This window comes from Epargyreus clarus, unplaced genomic scaffold, assembly GCF_041222505.1.
Source record: "Epargyreus clarus isolate Ecla_fem2 unplaced genomic scaffold, WU_Ecla_fem_2.2 ptg000005l, whole genome shotgun sequence".
In the NCBI taxonomy this organism is placed as follows: domain Eukaryota; kingdom Metazoa; phylum Arthropoda; class Insecta; order Lepidoptera; family Hesperiidae; genus Epargyreus; species Epargyreus clarus.
In genome coordinates this window covers 3,609,787-3,626,991 of record NW_027332213.1, presented here as the reverse complement: position 1 = coordinate 3,626,991, position 17,205 = coordinate 3,609,787, and the positions used below count along the sequence as shown (strand labels likewise).

General features: G+C 33.2%; 2 protein-coding genes across 4 annotated transcripts in view; one reads left to right on the top strand and one right to left on the bottom strand.

The window, feature by feature from the left end:
* LOC140757957 (C3 and PZP-like alpha-2-macroglobulin domain-containing protein 8) overlaps positions 1-10,968 on the top strand; it is a 237,607-nt gene extending 226,639 nt beyond the window's left edge. For both annotated transcript variants that reach the window (XM_073093878.1, XM_073093877.1), the window contains 12 exons: positions 1,119-1,277; positions 1,585-1,782; positions 2,143-2,368; positions 2,589-2,877; positions 3,145-3,543; positions 3,687-3,796; positions 3,960-4,105; positions 4,465-4,657; positions 5,051-5,207; positions 6,453-6,604; positions 6,815-6,974; positions 7,147-10,968. In XM_073093878.1, coding sequence (XP_072949979.1) covers positions 1,119-1,277; positions 1,585-1,782; positions 2,143-2,368; positions 2,589-2,877; positions 3,145-3,543; positions 3,687-3,796; positions 3,960-4,105; positions 4,465-4,657; positions 5,051-5,207; positions 6,453-6,604; positions 6,815-6,974; positions 7,147-8,643 — 3,686 coding nt within the window. In that variant the 3' untranslated portion in view covers positions 8,644-10,968. The remainder of the gene's footprint in view (positions 1-1,118; positions 1,278-1,584; positions 1,783-2,142; positions 2,369-2,588; positions 2,878-3,144; positions 3,544-3,686; positions 3,797-3,959; positions 4,106-4,464; positions 4,658-5,050; positions 5,208-6,452; positions 6,605-6,814; positions 6,975-7,146) is intronic.
* A 1,399-nt stretch (positions 10,969-12,367) lies between these two features.
* NPF1 (neuropeptide F 1) overlaps positions 12,368-17,205 on the bottom strand; it is a 41,166-nt gene continuing 36,328 nt past the window's right edge. For both annotated transcript variants that reach the window (XM_073093624.1, XM_073093625.1), the window contains one exon: positions 12,368-12,725. In XM_073093624.1, the coding sequence (XP_072949725.1) occupies positions 12,681-12,725 (45 nt within the window). In that variant the 3' untranslated portion in view covers positions 12,368-12,680. The remainder of the gene's footprint in view (positions 12,726-17,205) is intronic.

Below are 17,205 nucleotides of genomic sequence, written 5' to 3'. Positions count from 1 at the left end.
ATCATGTCTGTTCACACAAAAAATATTTGCATGAGCCAAAACTGCTTTCAAAGTTTTCGCATTTCGTTTAATAGACCCATTTTAAGTTCAATACCTTTTGAAACACGATCAGAGTTCTGGTTCGAGGGGAAAATTGATGAGAATTGTTAGTAGGCATGAATTTTGTGGAGATTTTTCCAAATTGTTTTTGTTCCTGTTGAATTCAACAACGAAAGTTCTTATTTTATTAAATTTTCTGTACTATTCTCTCATATTGTACCAACTATTGTGTAAATCTATAAAAAGGCACTAAATTCACGATATACCCAGAATATTTCATGACACATAAAATTACCTCAGCTTGTATTGAAGATTCAATATCTCCATCGGCCTTTGACTTCCTTGTCGTAACACGTTCTCTCATAACCATATAAAGCAAATATAAAAACGTTGTACGTTGAATGAAATTGGAGGGAATAAAATAGTTTTATGTCGAAGGTCGTATAGATGATCCATGATCTGAGTGATCGAGGATCCGTCATTCGTGAAAGCGTACTTTGTATCCTTTTTCTATTCATTCGGGTAATAAAACAAGACATACAAAATATGAGACTTATTTATTTGATGTAAGAAACAAAAATAGAGAAGCACACATTTTGTTCAATAAATCGGTTTGAAATGATTTGTGAGGTCTTATCTTGGATATTCGGATAATATCTTCACAAATCTGAGAAACTAGAATCATTGTATTGAGAAAAAAGATTTAATTGCAAGCTCTAATTCAAGTCTAAAGATGTTATAAGGAGGTAGGTAATTGGTTCATCTGGTATTGTAAATATCAATATTACAATAGTTTGAGCTGGCTCTCCGTCCGTTTTTATTTATTTATTATTGTTCATTGGAGGGAAGCATTCAATTCCTACGGATAATTACTTTACCCATTTTAAACGCTTATTAAAAGAACGAACGGCCGGGCAAGAATGTTTTTCTTTCTTGTAGACTTTATTTAGAATGTTTAGTAATCTAATACTGAGCTTCGCCGATTGTGGTTAAAATGGATTTACCAAAAAGGGCACTGTCTGAGTAAGACTAAAGACTCAACCTTTTTATGTTAATCAAGTTTCTATTTTTCATTACAGTTGAAGTGACCGGCTACAGCGCTGACAACTGCTCCGTATCCTACACATCCTTCAACAATGAAACCTTGGTCGGCTCTGTCATTCGATCGGCCAGTGTGCTCGTCCTCCCTGAAGGTCTGCATAGAAGTGATACCCAGAGCGCGTATTTCTGTGCTAATGGTATGTCAGTTATATTGTTTTAGAATTTTCATCACCATTTGGAATGTTCACACACTCTTACAATTAATTCTTAGTTAGTTATTTTTAGTACTTATATAAGTCTTCTACAAATATCGTTATTTAAGTCAATAAACATTTATAGTTTACATACATTAATATTTCGGAATATTTGCATTTCTCATTTGATCGATTCAGAATTCTGCAGAACGGAATGGTAGATTTACAAACATTTTAACTTTTCTCTCTGTACTTAAAAAAAACTCCAGTTCAGAAAACAAACTTTTGCGAATTGGCATCTCATTTCCAGAACATTTGGCCGTGTCTTCGCGGGGATCTTGGGAGTGGCAGTGGGTAGCAGCACCTCGCAACCGCGCCGGCTTAGTCTTGGAGCTACGGGCACAGGGCGCCGCGCATGTCGCGCTGTCCGCGATACGAGAACCCTCAGACGATATGTATAGAGTTGTGTTCGAGAGGACCCGCGTTTGGATTGCTAAAGGGAAACACGGTGAGCATACATTAAAATCTAGTAATTAGTCATTAATGCCTTCGTATAGTACTAGTGATTTAGACTGTTGTCACGTAAACATAATTTGGAAGGAGAGTAAAACGAATCGTAAGCAGTAATGGGAATTGTAATACTAGAGCCAATACAAACAAAATTGGAATGATAATACAAAATGAAAATGTTGCGGAAACAAATCCATTCCACAGTTACGGAAGAATTAAGTACAATGCAAACGAGATTGTATAGTACCACCACCAAATTGACGTATTACTTTAGTGGAATTTGAACTTTATTAATAGTGGTCAATAAATAAAATTGTAAAACGATGAAACATGTTGATAGAATGTTTATCATTTTCAGGTTACGACGTTCATCTAGCGAGCGCAGAACAAACCGAAAGCGATGAAGAATGTGCTGGAGCAAACTCCTGGTGCGCTTGGTGGGTCTGGTGGGAGGGTGGTAGACTGTCAGTGGGCAGAGGAGCCGCTCCATCGGAGAGACGACTACTGGTGTGGCCCCTGACGTCAGACATGAGGATCAAGTATGTTGGATTCAGCGCGCTTTGGGGCGATAAGGCTGATTTCAGGTAAGAAAAATCTAAAAGAATCAAAGTGCTTTTAAACCACTGTGATAATAATATAATTAATTGATTAACTAAGTGAATCATTACTTAATTAAGTTTCACTAAATTAAGAAGTGATGATGATTTATTTGAAAGCAAATTTATAAGTAGATCAATAGATGCTGAAAAATGTAAGAAGAAATACAATGATTACAATTTAAAAAAAAAAATATTCTACTTTTAGAATTTGGAACTTTAACGAAGAAGCTGGTTTCTCCCAAGTGCTTGAACTTGGTCTTCCACATGGCGTCGTCCCGGGTTCCGCAAGTGGAACTCTTTTAGTCTCTGGAGGCCTTCACCTTCCACTGTACAGTCTGCAAACTGACTCAACCGATCAATGGGCAGATGTTTGGAGGGATTCTCAACTATCTGCTGCATCGGCAAGCTTGGCACCGTTATTGGCGCTGGAACATATTCCTCATTTGGTTGACGAAACTGAAAGGGAGAATATTTTGAAAAAGTTGCCAGAACAGGTTAGTTGTACGAGTATAATGTAATGGCATTGCAATTTGCATAAATGCAATTATATCAGTTATAAAGAACACCTATACTCACAATATTAATTGATATTCCCAATGTGACTTTGGCATATATAAAAGATGTTAAGTAAATTCACTTTTATGTAAACTTTCTGCACATTTAAAAATATTAATACATATAACTCTTTTCATATGACACTTTTCTCATTAATTTTTATTAGCAAAAATGACTTAAATTATCACTACTATTATCAATTCCAGGTTCAGATTCTGTTATCCTTCCGTAAGAATGACAACTCTTTTAGCGATCACCCAGCTATGAGCAGTCATTTATCTACAATCAAGATCCTGGAAATTTTGAGCAAAATTCAATCTTACTATCCCGTTGACCCCAATCTTCTTCAATCAATAAAAAAATGGATTCAGAAGAAACAAAATCCCGACGGATCATTCACTCCATTACCTGCTGACAAAGAAGTGGACTACTACCCTGTAGAAATAAAGAAATCTAATGGAACTGAAGTCGAAGTCGATGTAAATGAGTACTACTATTATGACAAAGATGGCAATATGACTAAAGAAGAAATAGAGTGGGAGAGAACTGTTGAAGTTACCGCGGAAACTCTTGTTGCTCTTCTTGAAGTTGGAGTAGAAAATCAAGTAAGTATTATTATTCTTAAAAATAATTTTGTGTTCAAACTGTGAGACTATGATGCACCAAATGTAATATGTGTTAATTATCACAGCATATTATTTCATTACATTGAATAACCGTACCTTAAAATTTTTCAAATCAATTTCAGGTGGACGCTGACATCGCAAAGAAAGCCCAGAGTTATTTAGAGAATAATATTCATAACCTTACGTCACCGGCCGCGTTAGCTGCTTCTGTATTAGGTTTAGTTCTAGCAAGGTAAACTTAAACCATTTTAATTTTGATTACAAATATACTATTAAGTGTCACTAATAGAGAGTTATTAGGCATCATGTGATAATTACTAATACCACATATATTTATTTAAATTTTGAGATTTTTTTTTTGACATTATTGTTATGGAAAATTATATTTTACTTAGGAGCCCAATAGTACCGGAAGCACTTATCATACTAAGAAACGCCTCAACAACCGAAGAAGGAGAATTTGGCTGGCCAGCGCCAAGAAAAGATGCAGCGGATTGGCTCCTCGAAGAAACTTCTAGAAATATCAAGACTACCTCATATGGTAAATATTGTTATTAAATAAAACGTGTAATAAAAAAATAGTATTATCGTTCACCAACATACAACGATTCTTAAAAGTTCACGACTGGACACAAGCCTAATATGGTTGTGTGTGTTGGTACTGAATTAAAATATATGATTAAATTCGCACAGTCACTACGACATTTATGAAAAAAGATGAAGTGATGCTATTGGGGGTTGATATTTTACAGCAAAAAACAGGTCTATATCACTGTTATTTGGAAAAAATTGCCATAGCACTATATAGTTGAACTAGGAAAAGCGGTTTATTTTTTTCTTTTATTTTTAGTACATGTCCGTGAAATTATTGTAACATTTCCAATTTTTTTTTATTCACAGAGGCAGTGACAATGGAGCAATACGTAGCTGGTGTTCGGGTTCTACTGGCCGCTTGTGCGAGAGGCGCATTAGAAGATGGGGAAGCAGCGGCAAGGTTCTTATACTACAGAGCATCCACACTACAGAGACATCCCAGCTTAGCCTACAGCGCTACTAAAGCAGCCGCACAGTATGCTGCGTTGGCTCATGATAGGTAAGCATAAGAATGATCTTATTTATTCTTTTTTCAAATTCAAATTCAAATCCAAATTTCATTTATTCAAAATTGATTCATATAGAACTTTTTTTGAACGTTGAAAAACTACCACCGCTTTGAAGATGAAGCGGCGAAAACAACTTATTGGTAGAAATGACTGCGAAATGGCTTCGATTGCATTGCTATTTCCACTAAATTAATGATATCGTTAAAATTTTATTCTTATTTCATTCATAGTATCAAGTATTTTTTTCCTAAAATTACCTTTTGAAATTACCATATAAATATTATTATATATCTTTAGTTCAAATTTTAATTGTCCTCCCAAGTAACACAAATAAAAGGTGCAAGTTTCAAAAACTTTTAATTCATTATTTTTTTTACTTCCAGGCATCGTGCATTAACTGTTTCTTTGGCAACTGCTGGTATGGAACTAACAGACACATTGGAACTGCGAGCACGAACACCACCGAGACCACTTCAGTTACCAGGATTGCCTACTAAAGTGTTTGTGTACGCTACAGGAGCTGGCTGTGCCACTGTTCAGGTTAGATCATTTTTTATAATATAAAAGTAGCAGACGAGCATGCAGTCCACCTGATGGTAAGTGGCTACTCCTGTCCATGGACATCTGTAGTCAATCCCAGATAAGATTAGATTCCTACCTGAGATCACCCACACATGTTCCGGTACCCCTAAGGTCTAAGCTGAAATGCCTCGGATAAGTATGTCTGCGTTAACATACTATGTAGATGTCTTATCCATAAATACTGTAGTTAATTAGTTGTACATAGAGATGGGCAAAACACCCGGTTTAAACCCAGTACTGGGTTTAAACCCGATAAATACCCGCTTATACCCTCCCACAGGGTATTTATTTGGGTATTTAAAAATGATTTCATAAAATCTGTAGACAGTTTTTAAAATAGTTCAGATATTTATTGAATAGATATACTAGAAGTTTCTACGGTATTTTCAACGTTTTCACATTTTTTAATGTTATATTTTTGACGTTTTACCTACTTTTTTACCCGACTGCCACAGAAGGGTTATGTTTTTCGCGTATATTTTGTATATTTGTAAATCTAATTTGTAAATCTAACCATAAAAGTAATTGTCTTGTGAAAATTTGAACTGTTTACGTATTACGGTTCAATAGATAAAGCGAAATATGCCGAAAAATAGCTGGTCCTTGTACGGCGTCTCCCATTTATTTTGATGTTTTTTATTTTTAGTTTTTGTTGTTATAGCGGCCAGAGGATATTATATTCTAGAATAACGACGGGACGTTGACATTGTTTGAAATTTGCATCAAAAGCATAGGCTGATTGATTGGCTTCTTGCTTAAGTCTGCTTCTATAATGGCGTGATAAAATGGCATTTTGGCGCTGTAAATGTATTTTTACAGTGCATATTGAGTACAGTATCATCATCAAAGTAATAATTGCGCTTAAAAAAGGATAGATATGCATGAAAATAGTAAATACCCGAATAAAAACCCATTTTCGGGTTTAAACCCTATTTCTTCCCAACGACCGGGTAAAACCCCGGTTTATTCCCATTGGGTTTAAACCCTCTGCCCATCTCTAGTTGTACATATATAAATGAATTTTGATTTATTTTGTTGTTATCTTGTTCATAGACTCCTTTTAATACATTATGATTGTACATTATATTAATATTCAAAAATAAATTTTCATTACATACTATTTACTTGTCATTTTTACATGATAAGAAAGATCAATTAATATATCAAAAATTAGGCAATTTTAATTTGTTTTGATTATTTCAGGGAACTATTTCTTACTCGACGTATACACCTAAACCTGAGAATGCGTTATTAAATATTCAAGCGGCAATTATCGAAGAAATACGTCCTGAAAGAAGCAGCATTGAGGATTTGCAAGGAAATCTGCCCACTTTGATAATCAAAACTTGTTTCAAGTTAGTTTTTAAGTATATTTATAATAATCACTAAATTTAAATAATTTAAATCACTAATATTTTACGTTTCTAATATAAATATTTTGATGATGACATAAAATATACTTCAAGATTTTGGCTAATAACGGCTGCTTTTTGTAGTTAGTATTTGTGTCACGTACAAGAAAATTGTAAAAGTACTGAAAATTGAAACCTAAACTAAATTTTCAGATGGAAGGGCAAAGAACGCTCCGGCATACTTCGTCTTGAAACATCTCTTTTCTCTGGATATGAGCTGCATTCAGTAAATCCAGTGGTTCTGGATGGAGCTACGTTTGCTGACCTGCATTATGGATCTAGAGGCGAATCAGTGTGGTTCGTTTTTGCTAATGTAAGTATTTTTAATTTACTTTAAATACTGCTCTAACATATAATTCCTTTTGTTTCCTAAAATATACATAAATATTGAAAACAATCAGTCTTATATTTTGTAAATACTTGAAGATGATTAATACCAAATTAAGAGCATATTTAGCTAAAAGAATATTATATTTCCCTTACAGATTAGCTCTACCTGTCCTGTTTGTGTAACATACGAAACGAGATCAAAATTCGTCATCACCAGTCTTCGACCGGCGTTTGCTAAAATCTACCCTTCTACACGACCAGATTTAGCAGTTGAAACATTCTTCCATGCTCGGCCTGGGAGTCCCTTACTCCGCGGAATAACTGATGATGATTTCATAACGTGGTTTGATCGAACAGAAATAGCCAGCCTTAAAACAACTACCAATATTGATAACATATGCGAATGTGGACGTATATGCAGTCGAGATTATGAATTTAGGAAAACCAATTACAGTACACGCGATCTAAAAACTACTGAGCAAACTGTAGTTACAGACACCACTACAAAAATATCAACTACTACAGAATATTTAACTACTACGATAACAGAGGCTAAAACCACTAAAGAAGTCATAAGTACAACCGAAAATACTCCAACACCTTTCATGTCTACATCTACTGAATATCCTTCTACTACCGAAATTCAATCAACAATGAATGATAATCCTATTACTACATCCACAATTAGTTCCACCATTGTACCTGGTGGTCCTATTTTAGTTCCTACAATAACTTACGTAAATGGTACTGAAAGTCAAAAATTAGACAACAATATTCAACCTATTATAACCACTTCAAGCCAAGACTCAAGTCTTCAAAAACTGCCAACCTCCAAAGCATTTCTCAAAAAGGATGACTCAAAGAAAAAGGTGTTACCACGAAGAAAGGGTACATTGAAGGCCACTTATGGAGATAAGCAAGATAAATTCTTTGTGAAAATGAAAGCATTAAACAAAGCTAAGTTGAATGGAACAAACAATTCTAATGCAACAAACGCCAAAGAAATTTTAACTAATATATCAACACCCACTAATACAGACAAAAGGAACGTAAAGGCTATTCAAAATACATCAAATGATGAGCAGCAAGTAATTAATAACCATACAACGAGACCTAATGTTAATTATAACAATACTATAGCGAGTACAAACTTGCCACTAATAAAACCTATACATGAAGCAACTGCAGTACCACATACAATTGCTGCTATAACAAATATCAACATCAAATCAATTCACTATAGAACAAAGAAACCAAAACCTATCACTCAAATTAAGAAACCTCATATAAATAACAATGAGACAACTTTGAAGCATTATGAGAAAAATAAAACAAATAACTTTGATTATAAAATAAATAAAACAAAGGAAACAAAATTAAGTCCTAAAACATTAAAATCTATTAACAAGGAAATACACAAAATACCACCCACGCCTATTTCCGAAACATCCAAAAGTTTAACTGGTCCCGTGAAATCGGACATTGCACCAGAAAATAGAGGTGGCTTCGAAATTTTGGACAAAAATCATATTTGGGAATTACTCAAGGAAGGCTCAGAGACAGATTTGTCAAAAATAGAAGATAAAATACAAGTACATAACAGATTGAACATTGTGTCGAATTTAACACAAAACGATAATCGGTCTTTATAAACTTGATTGTTATGTAATGTATAAGACAAAGACTTCACTAAATATTTTTATAATACACTCACACACACAAAATCTGAACTGAAATCGATAAAATTGTGAATAGTTAAAATCTAAGCCTGTATTTCATTGAAGCACATTATTGTTGATTGTTAGAACGATAATTATTGCACACTTGTTTGTAAAAGTTCTTTAAGGATATGAATGTGAGTGAGCTGTAAATAATAAATTAGGCTAATGATTTAAATGAATAAATAATAATGACATAAAATTAATGATACGCGCTGTGACTAAATGTGTGAATGTTTGTATGTTTAATGCTCAATGCCTGAGGTAGTTTGAGGAAGTTAGTATCTGATAAGAACATCTTGCCAAAATATTGTTATTTGCTTGATAGGTAGACACCAAGTCTAGAACAAAGTGGTAGCATGTTTGTAATGTAGTGAACCGAAAGTACCATAGAAAACAAGCGATTTTATTGTAAAATTCAAACCTGACTGTAAACTTATTATTAAAAACTTAAAAAAATTCTGATCCAACCCAATCAACCGACTCGACAATCTACAAACTTTTTTTTTTAAATCTGAAATAAAGGAAACTTTGACATTATTTTATTAAAACAGAGCCCAATAAAGAATGTAAAGAGAACGAAAGTACTTATTGTGAAAGTAAGAGTAATATGACTAATCTAATGTCCCATCTTTTTAGGAAGACCTTCAAACCTCTTTCTAATTTAATAACATCTTCTACATTAATAAACATCGGTCTTATGGTTGTAATTACAAGGGTAGTTCTAGTTTTAGTCTCTAAAATATTATACTACTTTCGTAAAATTGTAAATAGATGCCCCATAGTTGCCAAACTGATGATTACGTTAGAATCTTCTTAAATCCTATTTCTCATTAGTAGTTGTTTACCCTTAGAGATACGTTATGAAACGTAGAATTTAGTATAACATATGCTATAATGCCCCAGATCTCCATCCGTCTATACTATCTTCTGTATTTATTGTACGAGTATGTATATCGTAGTTTCTAACTGTAGCTGTCCTAGATTTTTGTTATGGTTCGGAATTGTCTATTAACATTATATTGTCTTTTGACTTTCCTTTCTTTTTGTTCTTTGTCTGTCAGATATTTACATTAAGAAATTTTGTGTGAGTACATTACCTTGTTTTTTTTAATTATTTAGCTCAAATTGTCTTAACACTATGATTATTTTCTTAAATTCCGATTGATCCTAAATTCATGTATTGTTTTGTCTTTTTAAATGCTTACGTAAACAATTCCGACCTTAATTAAATTAGTAACCTTAGAACTTTTCATTAGTAGTGAGTGTGTGACCCTAACTATATATTATGGATTTAATTTCTTATTCGTAGAAATATCTTCATCTTGTCCCCTTAAAATGTTCCAGTAACTTGGTATATCTATTACTAGAATTCTTTATTATCTCTTAAATTGATTTGGCTCTGTCATGTTCCATAACAATATACTGTGTTATGAAATTGTACTGTAACAATAATATTATTAATTTGTATTCATCTATCTTCATGTCTTTCAACTTTACCCTAATAGAATACCTTTTGAAGTATATCTTCCTATCTGACTTTAGATCCTTGATCTAACGTATTAACAGTTAGTACATCTGTAGGTGGTTGTCTCTGTATAAAGCCCTTTTATTTTTACTAGTTAGTCTCGTAGTGTTAGATTATTAGTTTTGTGATTCCGTCTTATTTTGCATTACTGGATTTTATCCAAAATTGGTGTATCGATGATGAATGTATAAACGACAGACGATAAACGAGTAAATAAAAGAGAAGTAAATAAAAATGTTAAATAAAATAGGCCAATTTCGATTGATTTTTACTGATGATGTCGAATAAGAATTTTCAGCGATGATTTTATGACTCCCATTCCTGTGATTTTTTAGTATGGTTTAGAGGACCTTAATTTACATTTATGAATATTTTCCTGTGATCTGCCACCAATCTGTCGTTTATCGATTATGTGTTAAGTGGAAGTGTTTCTAGTGCTTCGATTTTTCTAAATTTTATAATAGTTTTTAAGTAACATAAGCATGTTTTACCCTAAAATATGTTTAAATATAAGGTTGTATAAACTAGGTGCTTGTGCGAAGGATTCTCGTCAATTTTGAAAATGTAAAAATCTTTCAACGGTCAGTATTATAGTATTGATCGATAGGTAGTTTTAAATCTGAATTAATGTTCGTGCTTACGGAATAAGCTAGTCACTTATTTAATATTAACTCGATGTACTGACACAAATGAAATTAATTCATAGGATGTATAAATAATACACAATATGATATAGTTTTATTTCTTCCTAATCCTATTTCTATGACGTGAAATTGCAAGTGTAAGTAGCGTCTGTCATGGATCTCATGACTACCTACAGTTAATTTTTGAAAAGATTTTAATATAAAGCATTGAAGTATCTAGTTCATTCTCATGTACAAGTATTAAAAAATATGTTGCCTTAGCTATCCGTATTAAAAACTGTGGCGATCCAATTTTTCACTCTTACTTGAAATGATGTATTTAGTGGTGTACAATTTTATTCTCTTTTTCAAATATAGTATTAAGTCTGTTAAACTTTTAATTCATAGTTAATGCTCATTATTAATATTACTTTTGATAAATACATCAGAACCAGTATGATAGTAACTCAAAATGTATAATGGCATAAAATCCAACATTACGAGAGTGTACACCATGCTAGGAACCCAAAGTATGAGGACCCTAACAGCAATATTCATTTTCTGATTAGTCACACAGTTCACTGACACATTGATTTTATTACTTGGAGGTTCAACTGCAAAATATTGCCTCATATTTGTAAAGCTAAGGATCAGGATGTAAATGCGTCAGTAGAATAAAGAAAAACCTTGGAACAATAAAGAACAAAGTGAAGAAAATTTATTTATAAGATCCATTTGCTAGGTTCCTTACAGTCATGTTTACAAGTTGATTCTACAAACGATTATTCACGTCACTGATCAAGACGTTTTATCCCGACTACTAAAGTAGAACACGTAATGGGATCTTTGTCTTGTCATGTCTGTCACCTCCTCCATTTGTCTTACTCTTATTGGTACAATTCGTTTTTTGATGTTATTTGTTGTTCCATACTGTAACATAACATATGTACTCAAGATCTATTAAAGTCCAGGTATGTTTGTTGCCGTGTAAGGGATAAAAGTAGTGAAAGCAGGTGACTTAATTCAAGTTTCCTTACACATCTGAAGTCTTAATTCAATAGGAGTTCTATATGAGGCGATTACCAATACAGAGGATGTTACGCCTCATGCCGAAAAGTAGGCTGCAGCATTTATCTTTATTTATGGCAAAACTGAGTGAGACAATAGTACCGATGCAGTTCAGTTTCAAGTAAGAAACGATATACAACTCATGTAAGCAATACTGCACAAAGATATTTATACTCTACCACAATAGGCAAGAACCCCAAGTATGAGTCCAATCTTAGGTACGTTGCTGTTGCTGCCGTTGCTGCCGTTGAAGACTGAGTTGAGAAGTTACTTGCAGAATGCTTCTCAGGCATAGTGCAGTATCTCTGATGTACGATAACATATAACACAGCGGTCTTACACTACCTTTATAAGACAAATATATGTATAATTTGTTAACTATCTTCGTGTAAGTCTCTCAAAGGTAGAAGAATAAAACAACAATTTAGTATTACTTTTCTCAATTGCTTGTATTTATTTATAACATTACAATGATATTTGATCCGTAGTGGTAACCCGTTGCGTATAGCTTAACTTCAATACAAACATTAAGATGTGAAAAACCTAATCGAAACGACAGAAATCTACAAAGAGTCAGCTGGGGATAGAATAAGACTAGAAAATTACCAAATAATTATGATCGTTTACTCTAAGGATAAAATTATAAGGTGCCTAATGTTATTTCTGACTGGGAGAAGTTACATCTACTGGTAGCCTTGAGTGTACGTGATGGTTGGTGAACATGTAGATCGGTGGGAGGTAGCTTGCGCCTCTCATCTCCTTCTGGCGTACGCCAGCCAGGCGGGTATGTCCGGCTTCTGGAACAAAACAGAAATTTCCATATAGTAAAATGTCAATAATAATCTGAATAAGTTAGGCAATATGATGTCCGTTCGCCTTTTCACAAACTCCAAGTAACAATTGATTTTCATAAGATATTTTCCGTCGTTATTATTATCAGTAAAATTGTTTGGGACCGTTAATCAAATCTTTACTACTACTTGAGCCGGTTGGATGCAGTGACGAACTAGGGTCGTAGACGACCCTGGGAGGAAAGTTGAATGGAGGCCCCCAGAGTAAAAAGTTGTTTTTATTTTACAAAATTATAAATGTATCATAGATTTCTTCGCCAAAAATACGCATGATACCGGCGACCTTATTGCTCGTTAGCAACTGTGTTTGGGAGCCCGTGGCCAGCCGCCCCTTCCGCCCCCCTGCCTTAGTCCGCTAGAGGTTGGAGGAGAGTAGTCCAAGTCTATTTCAGTTGTTAGAAGCAATGTAACAAAAATACTGTTTCATTATTCTCAAAAAATAAAAGGTAGAGACAAACCTAATAAAACAAAAGTAAACATACAAACACACACTCGGATAAACCTACTACAGTTTCATTCCTTTTATCAATTACGATTCATGAAAACGCAAATAGATCAGTGTATTTAATAATGTCATTGCATCAATTAGCTACGCTTACAATGTAATAATTTCATAGTTAGCGAAGTTAATTAATCAATGATGCATGTAAACTGAGTCCCCTACTATCGACTACTACCTACTTTAATAAAATAATAATAAGAGTATACGGTAGTTGTAATAGCAGTGATAGGTTAATGATTGAAACTCATCGAATCCAAGGCTCACAATACAAGGCTATTTTTTTTAAGTTTGTACGTGTTAGATACTAATTGTTATTTATTACTTGCTTTAACGGTGAAGGCATATCGCGAGGTAACCTGCATACCATAAAGGTCTTAAAAAGGTCCTCAAAAGTATGTGAAGTCGTATTGGTAATACGCAATTATGACCTAATCCTTCCCATTCTGAAAGGAGACCCGTGCCCAACAGCAGCAGTGGGACAGTAATGGATTGACAACAACGGGGGTACTAAGTTCCAGTTTGTTAACTCGACTAACAACGCATTTCAGTCTGACCTCAGGTAAGTTACCTTTTTATTATTTACCGTTGAATGCATTAGCATTGAAACTATTTAATCGACGCCAGTAATTATTAATTACGGGTTGCATATACTGTCATTAAATGAATAGATTAGTTTAGTATAACGTACATTTTGAAAAATATTTAATATTCGAATTAATCAATTTTAATCAACATTTAAAATTAAATCATTATCTTTAAATATTAAATTTATTGATTGCGTGGTTACTGGCATTAATTATGAGCCGAAAATTAATATCACGTTCATTACAAACAAATGAGTATGACTATAATTGAATAGCTTTTGATATTACTATTTCATAGTAATGAAAGAAGATATATTTCAAAAAGAAACGTCAAATAGTTATAATGAGATTAGTGTGACTTACCAACAACGAGTAGGGGTCCCGTCTCGGATAAGCCAATAAATATGACACGGGTAAATCCTAGACGCTATAAACGAACACGTCATATCGTGATGATATTCCTGAATATCATTCATATCGCCTTTACAGTCTGAATATTGAATAATCGATACCGATGAGAATGGGAAACGATTCAATATACGATTTTATTGAATTTTAAAGTGTGTATTGCATTTTATAAAGCTTTGATCTTATTATGATTTAAATGTATCATCTGGAGGAGTTATACTTGTAAGTTTGATATTTATTTTCTACTCGCGGCTTCGGCCATGTTTTATAGTAAGTATTCATTTTTTGTGTAAGAATTCTGAAGTGTAAGGTAAAAAGCGAAAATCAGCGCAATCGGTTCCCTATTTACACAATATGTAATTAAATTCAAGTTCCAACGATAATTTTAAGAAAAAACCAAAGATACTATGTACCAAATTTATTTATCACATTATATTGCGAACTTGGTATTTATATAACGTATATGTTATGTACCTTGTATAATATTTTCTCGAATCCATCCATTTCTGCACTACAATACGCACACTTGCAATTATTTCATTTACAAAAATAGGCACTAAATGTATTTGAAAGTCCGTCAAATTTACTGTTTTATTACATAAAACAACGTTAAAATCAAACAGAAGGGGTAGAGGTTGTTTTGACATAATTATCCCACTCCATTCACCTCAAACAACACGTTATTGTTAAAACAAACAAAACCTTCAAAAAGGTAGCATCGATCCAAAAAGGTTGGTCGAAATCTCCACTATCAACACGACATAATCTGATTGGAAGGCAAAGGCAAAATGTTAAACTCACAACCGCCCATAAACATTGGTGTTACGAGAGTAATTGGAATAAATTTTAATCAGAAATTGACTTGCCTATTATTTAAGCAAATTAATATCTCGTTACCTTTACGTAACAAGAGTTACCTACATTTTACGAACTCATTAATGTCCCACAAAGACCTTTACGATTATTTTCAAATGAGGAAAAGAAGGTCTGGAATTCTCAGATATCATCAGTATTGCTCAATAAGCAAGTTTTTTTAATAAAATTTCAATTATAGGTATGTAACAACCTCTTTTAAATATTAAATATTTGTTGCACTGTGACGATTGAAGTGATACAAATGTTTTAATTGCATTAGGGAAATACATCTCCGAAATAAACCTTTCATCAACAGCTCTGTAACAACACTTATAACTATTTCATTAACATTTCCCCCAAAACTGCAGTAAAAAAAGTGTCAAACGTCACTCTAAAATAAAACGCTTGGCACAAAGCGAAATCGCCTTTGCCGTCGAATGTGCTGCTAAAATAGTGCTGAAATTTCAATGTCGTGATATTTTGTGCCTTTGTGTTTCACAGGGCCTAATTACGGAGTTTGACTAACGTCCAGTATAAATAGAAATTGTTTTCGGAACTATTTTAGTAGAAACGTTTGAATTGACATTTGCAAATAGTAAGCAGTGATGACTTGATGGTTGAAAAGTGGTATTTCAATCGAGGACTTTTTAAAGTTATACCCGTATTAGAAATTAATTAATATTTGCTTTAACAGAACATGAAACCTTGAAAAGATTTCAAAAGTCTTCCAATTACCACTTACGACGGTAATGGACAAATAGTACAAAATGTTAGTTTAGCGTAAATTCAAATTACGAGTGGGTACATAAAAATAGTATATAGTGGGTACATAAAGATCCATTAAAATGTGTCACTCCGTTTGTAAACTGAATACGGAGACTAACCTTTTTAGAGGCTAATGGAAGAGTATGGGTACCTTTAGACATTAAGTTTTGTTATAAATCCCGTACAGGACGAAAAATTTAAGATAAAATTGTATGAACGGCGGATCCATAAATACGTTCATATAAATATTAAGACGTTCCTCAACGTTTATAATTATGTAATTAGGCTTTTACCGTTAACTTTAAAATTCTAATTACATTCGCGAAATCTTTTTTATTTATGATTTAATATTGTGTGAACTATGATTCTATTATTTTTTCTCTAAGATCTTAAACCTTCTTATAGGTACCTCAGTAATAAACAATTTCTGAAACAACGAATTATCTTGAAAGTAAAAAATTAAAACCGTCCCAATCCAAAAGCATTCTATAGTTAAATAAGTGTAATTAAGTTTAATTTTCTTTGAATAATTAACTCAAAATGACGGACCCAAGCAGTAATGATGAGTAACCAAACTTCGAAGATATTTAGCTTACCTAATTCCTTTTAAGTTCTTTAATCATCAAAGACAATTTTGGATTTAAAATGAAGGCATCCGTAAATCCTTAACAAACTTCATTACGAATTGGCTCGTGGGCTTTGACGATGGCTGCTAAACACTTTGTTGGTGATAAATATGTTAACGCGATAATGAAGGACAAGCGACATAATTTGATAATTTTGACGGTAACTTAGATAGAGGTCTTTGAAGTTTCAAATTTCATTAACGAAGAATCAGGGACACTATGGTTGATTATTTTGAAGACGGAAGGGAAACATTGTGCTTTTTATTACATTTGCTCATCAAGTCAATATAGTCGGAAACATTTTTATCGTATACAAAAGGTAAACAACGGTAAATACGATATTTACAAATTACATTGCTTTAGTGTCTATAGATATTGGTGTTTTTTTTAAGAAATAACATTTGGATCTAATGATCACTGAATAGAACATTTTGAAATACCTAAGTAGTATGCAAAATGAACCAAACTCCTGGTACGGTTTAAGCGGTACTCAAACCAACGTTGGCCTGACTTAAAATAATGGAAGAAATTTGCACTATCGTTACTTTTGCTCAAAAATCAAAAAATCTAATAAATTTTATTGAAACCTCCGAAATAGAGCTAGATTAAGTAAGGAGACAGAGAAGGACCTCTGATCGAGTGCGTCATGTCGATTTCTAAAAGAAAGTAATTAAGCTGATCGATCA